This window comes from Delphinapterus leucas, chromosome 5 (assembly GCF_059928025.1).
Source record: "Delphinapterus leucas isolate spDelLeu-1000000601 "Yukka" chromosome 5, BTC_Dleu_Yukka2, whole genome shotgun sequence".
Taxonomy (NCBI): domain Eukaryota; kingdom Metazoa; phylum Chordata; class Mammalia; order Artiodactyla; family Monodontidae; genus Delphinapterus; species Delphinapterus leucas.
In genome coordinates, this window is record NC_143133.1 from 18671121 (window position 1) to 18696792 (window position 25672).

The 25672-nt window shown below is 38.0% G+C and overlaps 1 protein-coding gene across 2 annotated transcripts in view; it reads right to left on the reverse strand.

The window, feature by feature from the left end:
- Positions 1–25672, reverse strand: part of AFG2A (AAA ATPase AFG2A) — a 334297-nt gene that overhangs the window by 277718 nt on the left and 30907 nt on the right. For both annotated transcript variants that reach the window (XM_022596439.3, XM_022596442.3), the window contains exon 10: positions 12720–12874. In XM_022596439.3, the coding sequence (XP_022452147.2) occupies positions 12720–12874 (155 nt within the window). The remainder of the gene's footprint in view (positions 1–12719; positions 12875–25672) is intronic.

Here is a 25672-nt window from a genome sequence, read left to right on the forward strand (position 1 = left end):
AAAGACCTAAATGTACATGCTAAGACTATAAGCAACTCTTATAAACTCTTAGAAGAAAATATACAGTAAATCCTCCTGACCTTGGATCTGGCAATACTTTCTTAAATGTGACACCAAAACTACACACAAGTAAAGAAAAAATAGAGACACTGGACTTCATTGAAATCAAAAACTTTTATGCTGCAAAGGACATTATCAAGAAAATGAAAAGAGGCAGCTCACTGAATGGGAGAAAATATTTGCAAATCATATATACCTGATATCAAATATAATAAAGGACTTGTATCTAGTACATATACAACTCAATAATAAATAAAAAACAATTAAAAATGGGGGAATGCACAGGTTGCAAGATGATGGGCAAAGTGTATAGGGTTTCTTTTGGGGATGATGAAAATGTTCTAAAATTAAATGTAGTGACGCCTGTACAACTTTTTGCATATACTAGACCACTGAATTGTACCCTTTAAATAAGTGAATGACTGATAGGTGAATTATACCTCAATAAAGCTGTTACCAAATATATATACATATATTTTTATACGAAAAGGTAAAAGAACCATTTCTGAAAAATGGGAACCACTATGAACCAAAATGCTACATAAAATATTCAGTCATTTGACAAACCTTTATTTAGTTGGTACTATTTGCCAAACAGAGGGGACACAAAGATGAATAAGACAAAAGAACCACAAGGCATATATGTGTTAGCTTTGTATGTGTGTATTAGGAATCATATTACCAGATCTTTGGTAACTTAGAGGTCAGAAAGTAATTTTTCAGGCAGAGGGGAGGACAACGTGCAAAAATACAAAATGGTTTAACAGAACAATGTAAGATGAAAGTGAAGAAGGCACGAGCCAGGTTACGAACACCAAACTAAAGAGCTTAGACTTCATCTTAGAGGTTATCAATAGGGAGTTATGTTGATGGCATTTAAGACAGTTTGGGACAGATGGACTACGGGACAAGATCAGGTGAGTGTGTAATTACTCTGTATCTGTGTAAGGTGAAGTGAAAAGGTGGTACCACAAAAGAACCACATTAACCCTACCAATGATTTCCTTTACTGTAAATGAAAATCTGTGTTTTTAGCAAATACTCATCAAGTATTTACAGGCTTTCTTCAGATACTGTGGGTTTGGTTCAAGACCACTCTCAGCAAGGCGAACATTGCGATAAAGTGAATCACACAGATTTTTTGGTTTCCCAGTGTATGTGAAAGTTATGTTTACACTACACTGTAGTCCATTAAGGGTGCAGTAGCATTATGTCTAAAAAATAATGTACCTACCTTAATTAAAAAATACTTTATTGCTAAAAAATGTTAATCATCATCTGAGCCTCAGTGAGTCACAATCCTTCGCTGGTGTAGAGTCTTGTCTTGATGTTGATGCTGCTGACTGACCAGGGTGGATGCTGAAGGCTGGGGCGGCTGTGGCAGTTTCTTAAAATAAGACACCAGTGGGGCTTCCCTGGTGGCGCAGTGGTTGAGAGTCCGCCTGCTGATGCAGGGGATGCGGGTTCGTGCCCCGGTCCGGGAGGATCCCACATGCCGCGGAGCGACTAGGCCCGTAAGCCATGGCCGCTGAGCCTGTGCGTCCGGAGCCTATGCTCCGCAACGGGAGAGGCCACAGCAGTGAGAGGCCCGCGTACTGCAAAAAAAAAAAAAAAAAAAGACAGCAGTGAAGCTTGCCACATTAATCAACTTTTCCTTTCACAAACAATTTCTCTGTAGTATGCGATGTTTGACAGCATTTTAACTACAGTAGAATTTCTTTCAAAATTGGAGTCAATCTTCTCAAACCCTAACACTGCTTTAACTAAGTTTATGTAAAATTCCAACTTCTTTGTTGTCATGTCAACAATTTGCACAGCATCTTCACTAGGAGTAAATTCCATCTCTAGAAACCACTTTCTTTGCTCATCCATAGGAAGCAACTCCTCAGCCATTCAAGTTGTACCATGAGATTGCAGCAATTCAGTCACATCTTCAGGCTCCACTTCTAATTCCAGTTCTCTTGCTATTTCTACCACATCTGCAGTTACTTCCGCCACTGAAGTCTTGAATCCCTCAAAGTCATCCATAAGGGTTAGAATCAGCTTCTTCCAAACCCCTGTGAATGTTGGTATAGACCTCTTCTGTGAATCATGAATGTTCTTAACGGCATCTAGAATGGTGAATCTTTTTTAGAAGGTTTTCAATTTACTTTGCACAGATCCAACAGAGGAATCGCTACCTATGGTAGCTATATCCTTGCAAAACGTATTTCTTAAATAACAAGACTTGAAAGTCGAAATGATGCCTTGATCCATGGCCTGCAAACGGATGTTGTGTTAGCAGGCATGAAAACAATATTAATCTTGTTGTACATCTCCGTCAGACTTCTTGGATGACCAGGTGAATTGTCAATGAACAGTAATATTTTGAAAGGAAGCTTTTTTTCTGAGTATTAGGTCTCAATAGTGGCTTAAAATATTCAGAAAACCATGTTGTAAACAAATGTATTGTCAGCCAGGCTTTGCTGTTCCATTTATAGAGAGCACAGGCAGAGTAGATTTAGCATCACTGTTAAGAACCCTAGGATTTTTGGAATGGTAAATGAGCACTGGCTTCAAATTAAAGTCAACAGCTGCACTAGCCCCTAACAAGAGTTAACCTGTCCTTTAAAGCTTTAAAGCCAGGCACTGACTTTTCCTCTCTAGCTATTAGAGTCCTAGATGGCATCTTCTTCCAATGTAAGGCTGTCTCATCTACAATGAAAATCTGCTGTCTAGGGTAGCCACCTTCATTAAACCATCTTAGCTAGATCTTTCGGATAACCTGCTGCAGCTTCTCCATCAGCACTTGCTGTTTCACCTTGCACTTTGATGTTATGGAGACGGCTTCTTTCCTTAAACAACATGAATCGACATTTGCTCGCTTCAGACTTTTCTTTTGCAGCCTCCTCATCTATACCACCCTTCACAGAATTGAAGAGAGTTTGGACCTTGCTCTGGATTAGGCTTTGGCTTAAGGGAATGTTGCAGCTGGTTTGATCTTCTATCCAGACCACTAAAACTTTCTCCACATCATTCATGTGTTCACTGGAGAAGCACTTAATTCCCTTCAAGAACTTTTCCTTTGCATTCACAACTTGGCTAACTGTTTGGCACAAGAGCCCTAGCTTTTAAAGGCCTATCTTGGCTTTTGACATGCCTTCTTCACTAAGCTTAATCATTTCTAGCTTTTGATTGAAAGTGAGAGATGTGACTCTTCCTTTTCCTTGAACACGCAGAGACCACTGTAGGGTTATTAACTGGCCTAATTTCAATATTGCTGTGTCTCAGAGAATAGAGAGGCCCAAGGAGAGGGAGCAAGCTAGGGGAACAGATGGTTGGTAGAGCAGTCGGAACACACAACAATTACCGGTTAAGTTCACCATCTTATATGGGTACAGTTCGTGGCACCCTAAAACAGTTACAATAGTAACATCAAAGATCACTAATTAAAGATCACCATAAAAATATAATAATAATGAAAAAGTCTGAAATAGTGCAATAATTACCAAATAATACAGAGTAATACAGAGACACAAAGTGAGAAAATACTGTTAGAAAACTGACTGACAGACTTGCTCATCACAGGGTTGCCACAAACCTTCAATTTCTTTAAAAAAAAACAAAAAACACCAGTATCTGTGAACCACAATAAAGTGACACACAACAAAATGAGCTGTGCTTGTACTGAGTACTGATCAACTATACATACAAGTGTGGCATTTTCTTCTAGGACAACCTCAACATTATTTATAGATTCAAAAGGAGACACCCAACAGAAACTGAAAATTAAGAGTTCTCTATTTATAACCTGAACAGAAAAGTGTTCAATTTCATCAATGTTAACTGGGATCAGAGCTGAGAATAGAAATTGGTGATCCTTCCACTCATTTCTCCTCCTATTGAACCTGGAGAAAAGTAAGGTATAAAAAGAAAAGTGGAATGAAAGAGTTAAACTTCTACAATATTTAATAATGATCAAACTAAAATCTCGATTTTGGCACAGAGTATTTGCTGGTTAAAAGTAATCTACTTTGAGAGCTTCAAGATGGCGGAAGAGTAAGACGCAGAGATCACCTTCCTGCTCACAAATACGTCAGAAATACATCCACAGGTGGAACAACTCCTACAGAACACCTACTGAACGCTGGCAGAAGACCTCAGACCTCCCAAAAGGCAAGAAACTCCCCACGTACCTGGGTAGGGCAAAAGAAAAAACAGAGACAAAGAATAGGGACGGGACCCGCACCAGTGGGAGGGAGCTGTGAAGGAGGAAAGGTTTCCACATACTAGGAAGCCCCTTCGCCGGCGGAGACTGCGGGTGGTGGAGGGGGAGAGCTTCGGAGCCGTGGAGGAGAACGCAGCCACAGGGGTGCGGAGGAAAAAGCGGAGAGATTCCCACACAGAGGATAGGTGCCGACCGGCACTTACCAGCCCGAGAGGCTTGTCTGCGCACGCGCCGGGGCGGGCGGGGCTGGGAGCTGAGGCTCGGGCTTCGGTCGGATGCAGGGAGAGGACTGGGGTTGGCGGCGTGAACACCGCCTGAAAGGAGCTAGTGTGCCACGGCTAGCCCGGAGGGAGTCCGGTAAAAGGTCTGGAGCTGCCGAAGAGGCAAGAGACTTTTTCTTCCCTCTTTGTTTCCTGGTGCGCGAAGAGAGGAGATTCAGAGCACGGCTTAAAGGAGCTCCAGGGACGGGCATGAGCCGCGGCTATCAGCGCGAACTCCAGAGACAGGCATGGGACGCTAAGGCGGCTGCTGCGGCCATCAAGAAGCCTGTGTGCGAGCACAGGTCACTCTCCACACCTCCCCTCCAGGGAGCCTGTGCAGCCCGCCACTGCCAGGGTCCCGGGATCCAGGGACAACTTCCCCGGGAGAACGCATGGCGTGCCTCGGGGCTGGTGCAACCTCACGCTGGCCTCTGCCGCCGCAGGCTCTCCCCGCATCCGTGCCCCTCCCTTCCCCCGGCCTGAGTGAGCCAGAGCCCCCCAATCAGCTGCTCCTTTAACCCCATCATGTCTGGGCAGGAAAAGACGCCCTCAGACAACCTACACGCAGAGGGGCGGGTGCACATCCAAAGCTGAACCCCGGGAGCTGTGCGAACAAAGAGAAAGGGAAATCTCTCCCAGCAGCCTCAGGAGCAGCGGATTAAATCTCCACAATCAACTTGATGTACCCTGCATCTGTGGAATACCTGAATAGGCAACGAATCATCCCAAATTGAGGAGGTGGACTTTGAGAGCAACGATATATATATTTTTTTCCCTTTTCCTCTTTTTGTGAGTGTGTACGTGTATGCTCTGTGTGAGATTCTGTCTGTACAGCTTTGCTTTTACCATTTGTCCTAGTGTTCTGTCCTTTTTTTTAACTTAAAAATTTTTTTTTAATTATTTTTTATTTTAATAACTTTATTTTGTTTTACCTTCTTCTTTCTTTCTTTTTTTTCTCCCTTTTATTCTTAGCCATGTGCAGGACAGGCTCTTGGTGCTCCAGCCAGGCATCAGGGCTGTGCCACTGAGGTGGGAGAGCCAACTTCAGGACACTGGTCCACAAGACACCTCCCAGCTCCACGAAATATCAAATGGCAAAAATCTCCCAGAGATCTCCATCTCAACACCAGCACCCAGCTCCACTCAAGGACCAGCAACCTCGAGTGCAGGACACCCTATGCTAAACAACTAGCAAGACAGGAACACAACCCCATCCATTAGCACAGAGGCTGCATAAAATTATTAAAAGGCCACAGACACCCCAAAACACACCACCAGATGTGGACCTGCCCACCAGAAAGATAAGATCCAGCCTCATCCACCAGAACACAGGCACTAGTCCCCTCCACCAGGAAGCCTACACAACACACTGAACCAACCTTAACCACTGGGAACAGACACCAAAAACAACGGAAACTACGAACCTGCAGCCTGTGAATAGGAGACCCCAAACACAGTAAGTTAAGCAAAATGAGAAGACAGAAAAACACACAGCAGATGAAGGAGCAAGACAAAAACCGACCAGACCTAACAAATGAAGAGGAAATAGGCAATCTACCTGAAAAAGAATTCAGAATAATGACAGTAATGATCCAAAATCTTGGAAATAGAATGGAGAAAATACAAGAAATGTTTAACAAGGACCTAGAAGAACTAAAGAGCAAGGAGAAATGAACAACACAATAAATGAAATTAAAAATTCTCTAGAAGGGATCAATAGCAGAATAACTGAGGCAGAAGAATGGATAAGTGACCTGGGAGATAAAATAGTGGAAATAACTACCGCAGACCAGAATAAAGAAAAAAGAATGAAAAGAATTGAGGACAGTCTCAGAGACTTATGGGACAACATTAAATGCACCAACATTCGAATTATAGGGGTCCCAGAAGAAGAAGAGAAAAAGAAAGGGACTGAGAAAATATTTGAAGAGATTATAGTTGAAAACTTCCCTAATATGGGAAAGGAAATAGTTACCTTTGAGGCTGTCATACAGAGTGAAGTAAGGCTGAAAGAGAAAAACAAATACTGTATGCTAACACATATGTATGGAATCTAAAAAAAAAAACGAAAAGAAAATGGTCAGAAGAACCTAGGGGCAAGACGGGAATAAAGATGCAGACCTACTAGAGAAGGGACTTGATACGGGGAGGGGGAAGGGTAAGCTGGGACAAAGTGAGAGAGTGGCATGGACATATTATACACACTACCAAACGTAAAACAGATAGCTAGTGGGAAGCAGCCACATAGCACAGGGTGATTAACTCAGTGCTTCATGATCACCTAAAGGGGTGGGATAGGGAGGGTGCAGGGGAGGGAGATGCACATATATGGGGATATATGTATAAGTGATTCACTTTGTTATAAAGCAGAAACTGACACACCGTTGTAAAGCAATTATACTCTAATGAAGATGTTAAAAAAAAAAAGTAATCTACTTTTCCAAATGTGCTTTCCTGTTCAATTGTTATTACTTAAAACTATAAAAATGCTCAAGAGTAGTTGCCAGGGAAGACTGGGATCTTGTAAGTGATAGAAGACACTCTTCTGTCTAGACAACAAGAAGCAAAATCAAAAGAAACCAAATTCAAAACCCTGCCAAGGACCAATATGGAATTAATAGAATTTCTACAGGTTGTACTATCTATTCCAAAAAAAAAAAAATCTGTTATTTAGTAAAGCATCATAGAAGCCCTCAATCTTCTGAATCTGTAAGAAATAAAATATAGAATACAGTACTGCTTTTAAAAAACAGAAACTCAAATTCCTTCTAATTATCCTGAGGGTACAAGAAGAATAAAATGTAATTATGGTCAATTAAACTATTTAACTCATATCTCTGCACCAGAAAAGTAATGCTAATGAGCTCATCCTAGGAAATTCAACTCACTTGTCACATTCTGATGTTCTAGTCTCATCTGAAAAAGCGCCAAATGAAAATACAGCTGCAAATTTTAAATACGTAGTGAAACAGATAACCTTTTGATTATTCATATAATTAAGAGGTTTGCTAGTTTTTAAAATGGGAGTAAATGAGGAATGTTTATTTAAATAATGACATTTGGTAGACACTCAATTTGACCACCAACTACCTCTAAGTTTAACCTGGATCCAAGACTGCAAACGGGTTTGGGGCTATACAGGTAGTCCTGAGGCTCTGCCTGCAGTTCACTTTACAAAAGTGCGTTCATGTGAAAGTAGAGTCCTATTTTTTTAATTGGCTTTTGGCTTATTCTGAACCAAAGGTCCAAATTCTGAAAACTGCAATCCAAAGGTAATATCAAAAGTGTACAGATGGGGCTTCCCTGGTGGCGCAGTGGTTGAGAGTCCGCCTGCCAATGCAGGGCACGCGGGTTCGTGCCCCGGTCTGGGAAGATCCCACATGCCGCGGAGCAGCTGGGCCCATTAGCCATGGCCGCTGAGCCTGCGCGTCCGGAGCCTGTGCTCCGCAGCGGGAGAGGCCACGACGGTGAGAGGCCCGCGTACCGCAAAAAAAAAAAAAAGTGTACAGATGGATTATTTCCATATAATAAAGGATAACCTAAAACTACATAAAATAAAATAGAGAAAGCCAGGAGGAGGGGATTGTTAAGATGCATATATGAATTACATAAACTTGATGGAATTAATTTGTATATATTTGGCTAAGAATGACTTTTATCAGGAATGATTGTTGTGACGTATACACAATGACTGATTGCAACAATAATATATAAATACAAGTATTAAAAGCACTATATTTTTTTCTTTACCTTAATACAATGAGAATTTTTAATGGATCAAGAAAGCAGGGCTTCCCTGGTGGCGCAGTGGTTGAGAGTCCGCCTGCCGATGCAGGGGACACGGGTTCGTGCCCCGGTCCGGGAAGATCCCACATGCCGCGGAGCAGCTGGGCCCATTAGCCATGGCCGCTGAGCCTGCGCATCCAGAGCCTGTGCTCCGCAACGGGAGAGGCCACAACAGTGAGAGGCCCGCGTACCACAAAAAAAAAAAAAAAAAAAAAAAAAGAAAGCAACATGTTCTGCATAAAATATAAAGGATTACTGTATATCCTTCCAGACTAGACAGCTTAACACTATTATAGACATCTGTATTCCAAAACTGTTAAGTTCACTAACAGTAGTAAATTCACTAATTAGTTGCTTTATAAAATATGAAAAATATGAAGAGTGTTTCATGAGGGTAATAATGGCCTATATTGTACTTTGGTACAGAAGAAGGATGATACACTCTTTTTAAAATATTTTTCAAATATCTGAAATTGACCATCTAATATGTTTTTTCATGAAAATTATAGTTATTTGCTCATTTATTCAACAAATACTGATTGGACATCTATTATGTGCTAGTCCTATGCTAAGTACTAAGGATAAAAATAAAAAGTAAGAACCTCTGGTCTTATGGAACTTCAAATTCATTTAAAAGCCATCCAGATATACCCCGATCTAAAAATTTAACATTTTTATAGGGAGGAGAAGAGACATAACTGATAGCTACCTTTCATTTTCTTTTTAAATCTCTATTCATCTAAAACTTATCCAGTATTATTCCTTGTAATAAAGAACTTTTCAGTGAAGAAAATAATCTAGTGGAAAGTAAAAAGAGAAAAGGACTAAAGTGAAAATAAAATGAGATTTTGCTTAAGTTCTTTGCAATTTTACATTTTTATCACATGATGAAAAATTAGAACAACCTTTCTGGGGTAAAAAAAAGAAAACGATATTTGTCACAAACTTTAAAAATCACATATTTTAGTCTGGTAATTCCACTTCATCAAAATCAAAAATGCAAAGATTTGGACACAACTATGTTTATAACTATATGAGAGAAAAATAGAAAAAAACCCTAAATTTCTGAGAATGGAAGAAAGATAAAACAATTACAGTTTATCAACGTAACAGTCTATTATGCTGTCAATAAAAAGATGTTTGCCAGGAAATTTTAGAGTAAAACATTTATCATATAACTTTAAATGATAAAAGCAGAACATAAAACTATATATATCCTAAGATTAACTATATTAAAATACCTATATGCACAGAAGAAAATCTATAAAATTCTAAAAAATCTCTTGGAACTGTGACAAAATATTAACAGTTATCTCTGGGTGAAAAACTGAAATTTCACAATGCATATTAGCATATTCAAAGATTCTAAGGATTCCTCAAGTAAAGAAATATATTTGACTTTCATCACTGATTAATTGTAAAATACATTTGACTTTTAACACACCAATTGGTATAATCACCAATTCAGAAAGTCCAAAAAAAGGAAACATTACATTTAAGTAAGTGGCTAACACTTGTGGTCTCCTGAAATTAATAATGCACTATATTATAATTGGCAACACTCCAACCTTAAGACATTTCTTTCAAACGTTAGCAAGTGTGATTTAGAAGGTTTAATTTCACACGCTAAAATCTTTTCTCAAAAGATGCTGAATGCTCACTTTGCTATTAAAAAAAAAAGCCGCAATTAACTAGCTACTTTAAACAGGTTTTCTATAGCAAAATAAATATTAAATCTTCTGCAGAAATAATTTGGAGATATTTTTGTAGGTGTAATAGCCAGAAATCAGAAGAGTGAACTTTAGGAATCCAATTACAGAAATGTTGACTTCTCAGGAAAATTTTTACAATCTGAAGTGAGCATGAAAAGCAATGTAAGAAAGTCCTCTGACCAAGGCTAATCACTTTGGAGCTCATGAGTAACATCATAGTACACCATGGACTCAGACCAAATAATGAAACGCCAAATGGAAAATGGCACAAGTCCATGGGTTGTAAATACTGTATCAAAAGAAAATAAAGGAAAAACTCTTTCATTAGAGCAATTAAAAGTGCAGCTGTAGTACCAGTTCCTATGATGAATAAATCAGTTCAGCAGTTCTAAGAGTGGACAGCCACTGCTTAAACACATTCTTCATTGGCAATAACTTTAGGTTTAAAAGCTGACTGTAGGTTTCCTTAGCCCCTAAACTTTTTTAATCACTAAAATGTCTGGGGATGGTGCAGTTGGTTATAACCCTATCCCCTGAAATTTTCACATGAGGCATTTGATGATTAGGTGTCTACCTGACCCATTATATTATGTTACAGTACCCAATAAAATACAGATAAGTACTGCAAATATTCATACCAATATCGGTATTCATACCAATCAATGTCCCCGAACTTTAGACCATAAGTTCCAAAGAAGTGAAGTTTCTACTAACCCAACATCAATCATTCTTCATTCTATAATTCCATTTGTCAAATTATTCATATGAAATGAGCATGTTCTGCTACAGAGCTTCTGAAAAACCCCAAAGTTGAGCTTTCAGTAGTAAATTTGAAAATGTTTCAAAAAGAATTCAAAATCACATTAAGCAGCCTAAACTAGCAGTTAGTCCTTGGGAATGTTCTTATCTCCAGGGTACTGTTTCCCAGCCTAAACTTACAAAACAACTGTGTTCTATAAGAAGCTAACAAGTGCCTGCTTCACTTAGCTTTTGCTAATGACCGTAAAATTTAGCGGCTCAAAATAACTTTATCATTTCTGACAATTCTGAGGGTTAACTGGTTTCTCCTGGTTGGGGCAAACTTTGATTGGAGTGGGATAGTCTAGCATGGCATCACATGTCTGACAATTGGTGATGACTAGAATGAGGGGATCTCAACTAGGAAGGCTCATCCCTGTTCACACAGTCTCTCATCCTCCAGGAAGCTAGTACAGATTTCTTAACAAAGCTAATGCAATGGCAAAGACCAGCAAGAGAAGGCAAGCCCTAAGCGCTTTCAAGCCTGCTTGCATTATGGCTGCTAACACTCCACTGGCCAAAGCAAGTTACATGGCCAAGTGCAGATTCAAGGATGGAAAACTTGACTCCCTAGCGTTTAGAGTAGGAGCTACAAGACTGCAGTGCAAAAGGGCAAACACAGTGAAGGGAAGAATTTGTGGTCATTTTTTGCAATCCACCACACTGCAAATGCTGCAAGTCTCTGCTCCACGTGGTCCATGGTGAAATAAGTTTAAATAACAGCTCTCTTTTGACACTTCAAAATACATATTGACATATTACAATATAATGCAGAACACACTGCCAATGCTTGTTTCAATGTTCATTTTCTAAAAATATTAATATATTCAAAGAAAACTATAAAGCCATCCCCCACCCCCGAATATTAGGCCCATGTGTGTCACAGGTGACGTAACAGGTGCTCCATGCATAAAAGGTAACTTCTGTTGCCCTTGTGGTGATCTCACTGAAAACTCTGCAGAGACAGTCAATGATGAAGTATATGTAAAAGAACCCAAGGAAACATCAAGCATCATTAGTAGAAAGTATCATAACTAGAAGATGTTTTTTTGTTCTAAAATTAGCCTAGTTGACATTTTCTGGTAAAAACTAAACATGGAATTAGTATACAACCCAGTAACTGTACTACACTTGGGTATTTGTTCCAGAGAAATAAAAACTTATATTCACACAATACCTGTAGAAAAATGTTCATAGAAGCTTTATTCATAATAGCCCCAAACTGGAAACAAGCCAGATGTCCTTCAACTGGTGAATGGTTAAACAAACCGTTGTACACATATACCATGGAATACTACTCAGCAAAAGAAAGGAACAAACTATTGATATATAACAACTTGAATGAATCACCAGGGAATTACAGTAAGTGAAAAAAACTAATCCTAAACAATTATATAATGTATAATTCCATTTACACAACACTTCTGAAATGACAGAATTTTGGAAATGGATGCATGAACAAGGTGGGTGTAGTTATGAAAGGGCAAAGTAAGGGATCATTGTGGTGATGGAAATCCTCAGTATCTCGATTCTGGTGATGGATACACAAAACTTTACATGTAATAACACTGCACAGAACTAAATACACAGACACACACGTACACATAAATGAGTACAGGCAACACTGGGGAAATCTGCAAAAGATCGATGATTCTATCAATATACTGGCTTGTGATACTGTATTATAGTTTTGTAAGATGTTACCATTGCGGGAGGGACTGGGTAAAGGATACATACACTCTCCCTAAAGTATTTCTTACAACTGTACTATATCTACAATTATCTCCATAAAAATTTTTTTAAGTTTAGCTTAGGAAGGTAGTTTCCCTGGGGTCTTAGTTTCTTTCAGAGTTTAATTCAAACAGTGTGGCTAGCATGAGGGTACAAATGACTTACATTTGGGACATCAATTGCTACCTCCCTCATGGCACTGGGCCTGATGTCATTCATCCCCTGCAAGAAATCTTTCAGAGTAATCTTCACCAACCCAGCCATCTTACTGTCAGGGAGGTTAGGGTGTTTCCTCAAGACTCTCCTCAAGGCATGAAGACCTGTAAAGAGAAAAGTAGCACAAGCTTTGTCTTCCACCTCATAAATACACACTGAACCATTACCAATAAAAATAATAACAAAAAACCCAAAGCTCATGCATATTATAACATTTAAAATTTTGTGTGTTTGTGCACATGCGTGCGTGCGTGTACAGTGGCGGGAGGGTGGGGAGGGAGAAGGGATAATGTGGGGGATGAAGGCAAAAATCTAAATGCTTAGTTTTGGTGGTAAAAATATGACAAACTGCTATGAAATATGAAAAGACAGATATTTTACATATGTGAAATAAAGTTTACAAAACAACTTCTGCAAAAAAGACCATAAAGGTTTGTCAAAATAACCTGTTTGGAGAATTTCTTTGAAAAGAGTAAAATATTAAACCAGTAACATACCTTTCACCCTGCCCTTTTTGTTAATACACACAAACCAGAGTTACAAGTTTTGTAAGGTATTGGCAGAACATCTTGAAGGAAATGTTCAGTTGGCAGTCAGAAATGTGGTTTTGGAATTCAAGACAGAATCAAACTTCAGAGTTATGTATACACACACGAGATCTGATATTACAGGAGTAGAAGACACCTATAAAAGGGAAGCTAGAGAGGGATCAGGGATGGAAGAATGAGGGTTGACGTCTCAATCTTAGGGAAGTCGATCATTTGAGGAGTATAGGAACAAACGATGGTTTAGGCAGAGATAGAGAAGTAGAATCAGAATAGTAAAATACCACAAAGCCAAAAAGATGATCAACCAAGTCAAATTTAGAGAGATGCAAAATAACTTAAAAGAGATCATGCTGACCTAAAACATTACCGATGTTAGGTTCTTTGTTTTTGCTGTTTGCTTGGAGTTTAAGCACTGATAGGACTGAATGCCCCAAGCCATCCCCCCATCCAAGTTCCCAGATTTAGAGCCCCTTTATCTATGACAAAGACCTCTAGTCTAGAGGGCAGCAAAGTCCCTATGTGTTCTTTGCCTGAGGGTATTTTGTAATGAAGTGCTATATTTGTGTTCTAGTACACAATGAAGTTCCACTTTGAAGAATTTTAGTCTCAGAGACCTCTTAGAAATCCAGTCTGAATAACTGAACTTGCCCTGGGTCACCAACAAGCTCCATCATTTTTAATGTCTTTTGTCTAAAATGTTATGCCTCAGTGAATTTTTACTAAATTTAAATGATACCATAATTGTCATTTTACTTGCCTTCATTTATTTGAACTTTGAAACAGAAGCATTGGTTCAAGGAAGGAAAACACAAACTCCCCCAAACAGAGGTCTGGATATCTTTGACTACTAAGGAAAAACAGTGAATAATACACCACTCAGAAAATGGATCCACAGTAATCTTTCCCAAGGAAAGCTATCATTGCAAGTCTAATATTCATGGAGGTCTCCGAGACAGTAGGTAAACCAGAAAAAAAGCTACAAAAGAGGAAACTGAAGATATATGTAAAAAGACCACTATTTTCTATGGAAAATTTCTTAGGCCATACTCTGCAATCCGAAATCTATGCCACTTATTTAAGTCTATCTTACAAATATCTATATGGTTTTCTGCCTTCCAAAAATGTTGAAAGATAATTCTTTACATCTCTCACATTTCTGCTTATCTTTCCAACAGAAGCACTAACTGCCTCTGTTACAGACTATCTTTTCAAGGATGTCTGTGTACAGGAAGACAGAGTGTCTCCCTCCAAAGCAAAGGGCAGATATGCTTACTGCCCATTTCAAAAGATTAAGGTTCCCTAAGCTCAAGGTTCTCCTGTAATGCCACCTCATAAGGACTCAGATGTCACCCAGCCCTTTTTGTATATCTTTGTGAGAAGTGAGGCTCCGGGAGCTCGTGCAAATGCTGTTTCTCTGGCTACTTCTGTTGCTGTAAGTAGTAGTCTATCCTTTGACTCTGACCCAGGAATACTGTGTCTTCTGAAAGCACTTGTGAAACTTGTTAAATTGCAAGTAGGGTAAAATCGCAAACCTTCACAGTTCTTGACATGAAAATAAAAGTTTACTTTAAATTAGGTTGTTTCACTGCCCAACATACCTTTCAAATGGTGCAATCATAAAAAACTAAATAAATAAATCCTCAGTAATAAGGCACTGTGTTGTATTAGACAGCACTTTGGTGACCTGAAAGAATTAAAGCAGTTCTAAAAAATCTTACATAAATGGAAGTGATCAAAAGACCAAAAGAATCTAACACTTCATGTCCCAAATGGCTATCTGGCAATACTTGTCAATATTTCTAATTTAGACCAGATACCTTACTCTTACCAGTACTGATATACTAGAAACTGAAACAAAGGAAGTGGTCTAATAATTTTCCCACATTTACGTCACAAGGCATAAAGTGGGACAATAAAGGAGACCGATTATTTTCATTTGAGAAAGGGATTTGGAAAGAGCAGCAGCCACTCATGAGGCAGGGACTGGCAGCCTACTGAGCTGGGGACAGCCCTGCCTCCAAGTCAGAAAGGGAAAGACAAATACCATATGATACCACTTATATGTGGAATCTAAAATATGACACAAATGAACCTGTCTATGAAACAGAATCACGGAAATAGAGAACAGACGGGTGGTTGCCAAGGGTGAGGAGGTTAGGAGAGGAATGGAGTGGAAGGCTGGGGTTAACAGATGTAGGCTTTTATACAGTAAGTCCCCTACATACGAACCTTCAAGTTTCAAACTTTCAAAGATACGAACATGCATTTGCACGTCTAATCACGTAAGTTTGTTCACGTGTCTGGAATACATTGTAACATGCATGCATCCTCTACAACAGGTTGAGCTTTTGTGTACTTTACTGTAGAGCACTGTATAGCAGCCGTCCCCAAACGTTTTGGCACCAGAGACTGGTTTCGTGGAAGACAATTTTTCCACAGACAGGTGGGGAGTGGGGGGGGATATGGTTCAGGCAGTAATGCAAGCGATGGGGAGCAGCAGATGAAGATTTGCTTGCTTGCCTGCCGCTCGCCTCCTGTTGTGCAGCCCAGTTCCGGGACCCCTGCTGTATAGAGTACAGTAGTACAGTATCTTTATTTCAAGCCCAGGATGTCGGGAAGCAAGTGTGAAAGCAGTGGTGATATAGGTGGTACTGCTAAGAAACGCCAAGCAATAACGATGGAAACAAAAATGAAAATAATTGAGAGTGGAGCAACAACAGGAAGAATAAGAAACTGAAGAACCGAAGAGATTCACGACACAGGAAATGGCAAGGGGATTTTCTTTATTTGAGGAGGCACTGTTAGTTTTTGAGGCACAGGACGCAAACATAGAACAGTACAGGAAGGTTGCAGCCGCCATTCAGAATGCAATCCAGTGCTACCGTGTCATCTATGACAAGAAAAAAAAGAGCTACTACCCGGACGTCACTGGATCGTTTTTTCAAGAGGGTAGATAGAATTGAATCCAGCAAGGAACCAGAACCTGTGCCATCGACATCAGGCGTGAGTGAAATTCCAGCTTGCCCTCCGTCTCCTACTGCTGACGATCCTTCAGCTCTGACATCTCCCACCTCCTCTCCCTCCTCTAGTCAGTAACTCTTCTTGCCTGTTCACTCAGTGCCAGCCCCTGTATGCCAGCTGTTGTACTCTACTACTGTACTTTTCAAGGTACTGTACTATAAGATTAAAAATGTTTTTTTTGTGTGTGTGTTTGTTTTTTATGTGTTATTTGTGTGAAAAGTATTATAAATCTATTACAGTACAGTACTATATAGCTGATTGTGTTAGTTGGGTACGTAGACTAACTTTGTTGGACTTACAAACAAAATGGACTTATGAATGGGCTCTTGGAATGGTACTCATTCGTATGTAGGGGCCTTACTGTATATGGAATGGATAAGTAGGAAAGTCCTACTGTATGGCACAGAGAACTATGTTCAATATCCTATGATAAACCATAATGGAAAAGAATATTTTTTTAAAGTGTATATATATATATGTATGTATAACTGACTCACTCTACTGTACAGCAGAAATTAACACAACACTGTAAATCAACTATACTTCGATTAAAAAAAAACAAAACTGTGTCTTCTGCAAGCACCCTTAGCAGTCAGCCTCACCAAAACAGAAGGACCCATGCAGCTCATGTAGGGCTCACACCTTACACCCTAGAGTGACCAGGGTCCCCAACCCCTGGGCTGGGGACTGTTAGGAACCGGGCTGCAGAGCAGGAGGTGAGTACCGGGCGAGCGAGCAAAGCTTCATCTGCCGCTCCCCATCGCTCACATTACCGCCTGAACCATCCCTCCCCCCTACCACACACGAAAAAGTTATCTTCCAAGAAACCAGTCCCTGGTGCCAAAAAGGTTGGGGACCGCTGCCCTAGAGCATATAGCTCTGGTGACCAGAGGGGAGTGTGCTGCTGGGCCCCATAGAATGTCACCTACAAAAGGCCACTTCTCCAAAATCAGCCAACATAACTGACCTACCCAACACAGAAAAAAAAACACAGCAAAATCTGCAAAATGAGGAGACAGAGGAATATGTTCCAAATAAAGGAACAAGACAAAGGACTCAGAAAAAGGACTCAGAAAAAGGGCTAAACAAAGGGGAGATAAGCAAGCTACTCAGTAGAGAGTTCAAGGTAATAATCGTAAAGATGCTCAGCGAACACAGAATGGATGAACACAGTGAAAATTTTAACAGAGAAAATATAATGAAGAAAACAAAGGTAAAGAATACAATAACTGGGGACTTCCCTGGTGGCGCAGTGGTTAAGAACCCACCTGCTAATGCAGGGGACACAAGTTTGATCTCTGGTCTGGGAGGATCCCACATGCCGCAGAGCAACCAGGCCCGTGAGCTACAACTACTGAGCCTGCGCTCTAGAGCCCACGAGCCACAACTACTGAGCCTGCGTGCCACAACTACTGAAGCCCGCACGTCTAGAGCTGGTGCTCCACAACAAGAGAAGCCACCGCAACAAGAAGCCCATGCACCACAATGAAGAGTAGTACCCACTCGCCACAACTAGAGGAAGCCTGCACGCAGCAACGAAGACCCAATGCAGCCAAAAATAAATAAATAAAATAAATTTGTAAAAAAAAAAGAATACAACTGATAAAATCCAATATATACAAACAGCTCATAAAAATCAAAGAATATATATGTACACACACACACTCACAAACACACATACACACACAAACACAGGAATATTATTCCGCCATAAAAAAGAATGAAATACTGCCATTTGCATCAACGTTGGTGGACCTAGAGAATATTATGCATAGTGAAACAACTCAGACAGAAAGAGACAAATACTATATGACATCACTTACATATGGAATCTAAAAAATAATACAAATGAATGTATAAACAAAACAGAATGAGACTTAGACACAGAAAACAAACCTGTGGTTACCAAAGGGGAGAGGGAAGTGGGGTGGGACAAATTAGGGGTATGGGCTTAACAGATACAAACTACTATATACAAAATAGATAAGCAACAATGATTTACTATACAGCACAGGAAAGTACACCTATTAACTTATAATAACCTATAATGGAATATAAACTGAAAAAATACTGAATCATTATGTTATACCTGAAATTAACACAACACTGTATTATAAATCAACTATACTTCAAAAAAAAAGAATACAATAACTAAAGTAAAAGATATGCTAGAAGGAATCAACAGTAGATTACATGATACAGAAGAATGCATCAGCAAACTGGAAGACAGAGTAGTGGAAATCACCATGTTCTAAATAGTTGGGACCTAGAGAAAAGCTGCAGGAATAGTTTTGCCTCCCCTCGCCAATAAAGCCGAGGACTATTCTTTAAATAAAGTAAAAGATCTGCCCAAGAAGAGCTTCTAATGAAGTACTGGAATCAACAAGAGAAGCTGAACAGAGGCTGTGATAACTCCAGAGCTCACGATACCCATGCAGAGGTAGCAGGGAGGGGAGGGCAATCAGGATGGAATAGCACACAAAATCATTCTACTTATTTCTCATAATTCTTTTCTTCTTCCATTCATTTCTGTCTAATCTTCATTAAATCTTTCTGGTTTTTAGGGTTTATTATTTTTTTAATACTAATGCACAGCTTTTTATTTCTCAACCTTTCTTCATTTCTAACATAAGAATTTCAGGTTGTAAATTTCCCTGTAAGAATTCCTTTAGCCGCATACCACAGATTTTGATCATTCAATTCCAAATAGCTTTTTATTTGCATATTACAGTTCAACCAATAATTTATTTAAAATATTCTAATTTCTAAACTGTGAAGGTTTTTTTTTTTTTTTTTGTAGTACGCGGGCCTCTCACTGTTGTGGCCTCTCCCGTTGCGGAGCACAGGCTCCAGACGTGCAGGCTCAGCGGCCATGGCTCATGGGTCCAGCTGCTCCGCGGCATGTGGGATCTTCCCGGACTGGAGCACTAACCCGTGTCCCCTGCATCGGCAGGCAGACTCTCAACCACTGCGCCACCAGGGAAGCCCCGTGAAGGTTTTTTAACTGACTGAATTTAACTTAGAGAACAAGGTTTGTATGAAATGAATTTTTCGAATGGCAAATTCATAAACATTCTCTACCTGTTTGAATATGTATATATGTTATTCGTTCAGTGTTCCAAATACATATCCATTAGATCAAGCTTGTTGATAGTGTTCTTCAAACCTTCTCTATCCTCAACGACTGACAGAGATGTGTTAAAACTCACTAACATGGTTGTTCTGTTCATTTCTCCTTGTAGTTACAGATATTTTTGTTTTATGTTTCAAAGCTACCCTGTCAAGTACATCAGATTTAAAAGTTATAACTTCCCAGTGAACTGAATGTTTTATCAATATACGGTAGTCATCCTTATCTTAAGGAATGAGTTTTGCATTAAAATTATTCTAATCCTTACCACTTCCTTTTCTTGCTTTCTTTGAGACTCAATCTTTTGTGCTTTTCACATTCCATTTTGCCTTCTATTTAGTTTTAAAGTTATACACTCTCTATTATTTTAATGGTTATACTAAAAATGTTAATACATATTTAAGTATAGTTAATCAAAGTAAAGTTAATCATGAGGCTGCAAGGAAATTAATAGGTTAGCCAGTGACATAGATCTCCACGTTATTCTTCCACAGACAAGGTTTTTTAACAGCCAGAATGAACGCTTGTTTTTTTAATCTCTACCATGTCATTATTTCCTCCATTCTATATTTTATTTGCATCTACTTTTCTCTTTCACCAAAAACTTCCACTAGTTTGGTTCTGTCTCTTGAATGGACCTTGGTCTGAGTTCATCATCTTAAAAATCTTGTCAAAGAATGAGATTATTTTAAACTTTGCTGTTTTGTTCTCAAGTCTATTGACTCTACCCTTAACATTTTAAATTTCTTTCATGTTTGGGCTCACTGTATTGCTCTTTTCCAACTATCTGAGTTGAATGCATTTATTTTTAACCCTTCCTGTTTCCTGATAACTGTTTTTGTTATAATTCCCTCTTAGATAAAATCTAAAACAGAGTTTTTACTACCATTCTATTCTTAACATTTAGTTCCTTATATAATTTCTTTTGCAGCTCACACAGAGATTATATGAACATTATGTAACTTAGTTTTCAGTTGTACCAGTTACTAAATTATTGACTTTCAGCTCCAAAACCATACTTCTAAACTTGGCTTTGCGATACTTGGGGCTGAGACTCTGCAAACTACACTTTGGCTCCATGGTAGGCTTTGCCAATGATAGAGCAAAGCTCTAGAGAGAGACTGCAGATGAAGGGGAGAGAAGGGACTAACTCTTTACTTCTGTGGGCTTCCTGTCTGTCTGCTATTCCTGTGACCACCACTCTAGCAACCCCTAAGAGATATCAGCACCAACCCACCAGTGCCACATTCTCAGAGGTCTGAGCCAGCCTTCAAAATATCAGGCAGTTCTTCAGAGGTCTGAGTTCTAGATTTTAGAAATCCCAACCTCTTTCCTTTGTTTCCCAAGCCTTACAGGTGATAGTAGCTTCTCAGTTAGTAATTTTATAATTTGTTATGAATGCTTTATAGTAAATTCTCTCTACAAAAATGAGTGGTAGAGGTTCTATCTCCTAACTGGATCATGACACAAATAACAATCCTATGGAATTTTTAAGAAATATCCTTTTTTCCCATTATAATGCAGACTGAGGTTTTTTTTTTAAATAAATTTATTTTATTTATTTATTTATATTTTTGGCTGCGTTGGGTCTTCACTGCTGCACGCAGGACTTTCCCTAGTTGTGGCGAGTGGGGGCTACTCTTTGTTGCGGTGCACGGCCTTCTCATTGCAGTGGTTTCTCTTGTTGCAGAGACAGGCTCTAGGTGTGCGGGCTTAAGTACCTGTGGCTCGCGGGCTCTAGAGCGCAGGCTCAGTAGTTGTAGCACACAGGCTTAGCTGCTCCGGGGCATGTGGGATCTTCCCCAACCAGGGATCGAACCCGTGTCCCCTGCATTGGCAGGAGGATTCTTAACCATTGCTCCACCAGGGAAGTCCCCCAGACTGAGGTTTTTATAAGTGAGAGCAAAACTACCCAAACATTTTAAGAGGCTAATATAACCTTGACTCCAAAGCCAAATATGAACAAGAAAAAAATGCCTTTTACTTACAGACATGGGACAAAAGTTCTAAATAAAATATTAGCTGACTAAATCTAACAGTGCATTAAAAATTAGATTTCACAATCAAATAGAGTTTATCTCAGAAATGAAAGGCCAGTTCATCAAAAAACCTAACTCACCACATTATTGAGATTATATAATTATTTTTACTAATGCAGAAAAAATATTTGATAAGATTCAACATCCATTTATAATGATAAAAATAATGCAAAATACTCTTAGCAAAGTGTACTTAAGACTACATTCCAGAAATCTTTAGCAAATATTACACTTGATGAAAAAACTTTATATGCAGTCTCTTCAAAACTGTCAACAAGACAAGGACACCACTATCACTACTACTGGATAATTCAATTGTAGAGTCCCTGGCAATTAAGAATAGAAAAAATGAGACTAAGAAAGAGCCAAAAGGATGGAAAGAAATAAAACTGCCATTATTTGCATGACAATAATTTACCCAGAAAAGCCAAAAAAAAAAAACTATTAGAATTATGAGATAAGCAAGGTAGACAACCTGCAAAAAATAATCAATATAAGCTTTTTCCACACCAAGAAAAGCAATTCTAAAATATAGTAAGAAAAAAAGATACCATTCACAACAATGACAAAAATAATAAAGTATATAGGAATTTTCCTAACCAAAAATGTAACACCCCTATGGAGACAATTCTAATAAAGAGGAAAATATGAACACAAGGGAGACATCCCATATTCTTGAATGGGATGACAATACAACAAAAACATCGATTATATTCAAAATAATCTATGTATTGTAAATGTGACCGCAGTCAAAATGTCAGTTGTATATTTTTGCTAAATTAGAACAAACTTTCCCTAAAAATATACTGTGGAATAAAGGTCTATACATAACTAACTCAACAGTAATGCAAATAAATAAGATTTACCTTACTGGATATTAAGATATAATTAATAGTATTAAATATGTGTTTAAAAGTTATAAGACTATACAGACCACACTGAGACAGAACAGAGTTCAGAGATAATCCATACATGTATAATATTAATATCTGATAAATTTACAATAATACATCATAAATCGATGAGGAAAGGACAGGCTATTTAGTAGCTGGTAAATGAATAATAGGAAAATTGGCTCATTGTGTAGATCCCTAGCACTGGGTCTCTAATGATCTTTTCTGGTAGACAACATTACATACATGTTGTCACACTTCATTGCTGGAGGATTTTTAAAATGTCCTGTGTGACTCCACAGGGAGAGGACTCTTGGAAGCTTATGCCTATTTTTTTTCCACACTTTGCGCTATGTGCCTTGGGCTGCTTCTGCTTGGTATCATTTCACTGAAATAAATCAAGGCCATGAATACAACTATATGCTGAGTCCTGTGATGACTCCTAGTGGGGCATCAAACTTAGTGGTTTGTTACAGGGACCACCAAATATGTAGACAAATATAAATGAATAATAATTGAATAAAACACTAATAATAGTGTTTTTGCAGTAAAGAGAATCAAAGTGTTCCCAAACTGTTTGCACTTTTCTTGCATTAGTCTCTAGTAAGCCAAGGAGACATACTGTAGTATGTAAGAGAAATACTAAAAGATGAGTAAAATACATAACTAAAAAGATAACCGTAAGATGAGGAAGTAACAAAAATACTTGACTATTCCAAGAGAAGACAGTAAAAAAGATGAAAAAACATACAAGTGGGACAAATAGAAGGTAAATTAAACCTAAGTATTTAAGATATTACCCTAAATATAAATGTATCATGTACTTGAATTAAAAGATTGACAGCATTAGATGAAAAAAATAAAACCCAAATTTGTGCTGTTTACAAGAGCCATATTCTGAAATATAAAAATACAGAAAGGTTGAAAGTAAAATAGAAAAAGGGTACCATGCATGTAAAAGGAAAATAGCGCATCTATATCTACTATCAAATAGACTTTAAGAGGTATTACTAGACATTTCAGGATGATAAAAGGGTCCATTCACCAAGAATACATAAAATTCTAATACATGCCTAGTAACAAAGGCTCAAAGTATAAACAGCAAAATTAAGCAGAACTAAAAGGAGAAACAGACAAATTTGCAGCCTTACTTGCAGATTTTAACACACTTCCCTCAGTAACAAAAACAAACAAACAAAAAATATATATGTAGAAGTTATAAAAACAAAATTAACTCACCTATCTTAATTGGCATATATACAAAACAATAAATATCCAAAATAGTAAAATATCAGTGCTTTCAAGGGTACCTGGAAGGAGTACCAAAACTGACCACAGGGTGGGACACAAAGCAACTCTCCACAAATTTCAAGGATTGAAATCATAATGTTTATGTTCTCTGATTACATGAGACTTAATAGCAAAATCAGTAACAAAAAGATACCAAAAATACAAATATCTGGAAATTAACCAATACATTTCCAAGTAATTCATGGTCAAAAAAAAAATCCAATGAAAATTGTTAAGTTTTTCAACTGAATAATAATGAAAATATAACATGAAAATTTGTGGGATGCTACTAAAGCTGTACTTAAAGGGACAATGACAGGCATAATTAGGGAAGAATAAAGGGTGAAGGTCAATGAGGCGCTCATCTTATAAAACAAAGAATAAAATAAACCAAAAACAAATAAACAAAACAAAACAGTGGGAAGGAAATAATGAAGATAGGAACAGAAATTAATGAAATGGAAAACTAATGTGCAATTAAAAAAACAAATCAATAAAGCCAAAGGTTTATTTTCTGAAAAGGCTAATAGAGATAAATCTCTGGCAAGATGAATCAGGGAAATGTGAGAAAAGACACACATTACCAATATCAGGAAGCAAAAATGACTACTGAATGGTCTACACTACAGAACCCACAGGCCATTGAAAAGATAATAAGAGGATATCAGGAATAACCTTATACCAAATAACTCAAAAATTTAGATGAAATGAACCAATTTCTAGGGGGGAAAAAAAGCTTATCAAAACAAAGTACATAATTGAATATTCCAATAGCTATTAAATTCATTATGTAATTAAAACCCTTCCAAAAAGAAAATTCTAAACGTAGATGGCTTTATTGGTTAATGTTACAAAGTAGTTAAGTATGACTATAACACTAAGCTTACAAAAACTCTTGCAGAGAAAAAAAGAGGCCAGGATAATTCCCAACTTGATTCATGAGGCCAGCATAACCCTATTCCTCAAATCTTAAAAGGACATTACAGGAAAACTGCAGACTGATATCTCTCCTGAACATAGGTGCAAATATCCTAAACAAAACATCAGCAAAAATATCAATATGTAAATAAAGGATTATACGTCATGACAAGATGGCTATATTCCAAGAATGTAAAGTTAGCTTAACATTTGAAAATCAATCAACATCATGTTCCACATTAATAGAATAAAGAAGAGAATATGATTATCTCAATAGACCCAGAAAAGGAATGTCATAAAAATCAATATCATTAATTATAAAAACTAGGAACAGATGAAAATTTTGTTACTCTATCATATTAGCTACAAAAAAACAAAGAGCAAATATTATTCTTAATAGTAAAAGGTTAAAAATTTTCTCCCTAGGATCAAGAATGAGATAAGGATAAGTACTGTTATCATTTCTATTAAATACTATGTTAAAGATCCTAACCACTACAACAAGGCAAGAAAAAGAAGTGTAGAGGTTAAAAGGAATGAAAATTGTCATTATTTGCAGATTGTATACACAGAAAACTTTAACATGACTACATACATAAAAACTCAACCAATTTCCATACACACTATTAAAATTAATATGTGAATTTAGCAAGGTAGGTAGACACAAAGTCAATACATAAGAGTTTAGTTTTTCCAGATACCAACAAACACAATTAAAGTGAAACTTTACAAGATGCCATTTATAACTGCATTAAAAAAAACCTTAGAATTAAAAAATAACTGCATTAAAAAATACCTTATAATAAATCTAATGAACATTATGCAAGGCTTCTTCACTTAAAACTATAAAACTTTGAGAGAAATTAAAGACCTAAAATAAATGAAGGGATCTACCACATGGTAGATAACTTGTAGATATTAACTTTCTAATTCTCCCTAAATTGACCAAGAGATTTAATAATTCCAATCTAAATCCAATTTTGTTTTGTCTTGGAGGGGAGGGAGTCTGGCAAGCTGATTTTTAAAGTTCTAAGCAAATGCAAAGGCCCAAGAATAATCAAGA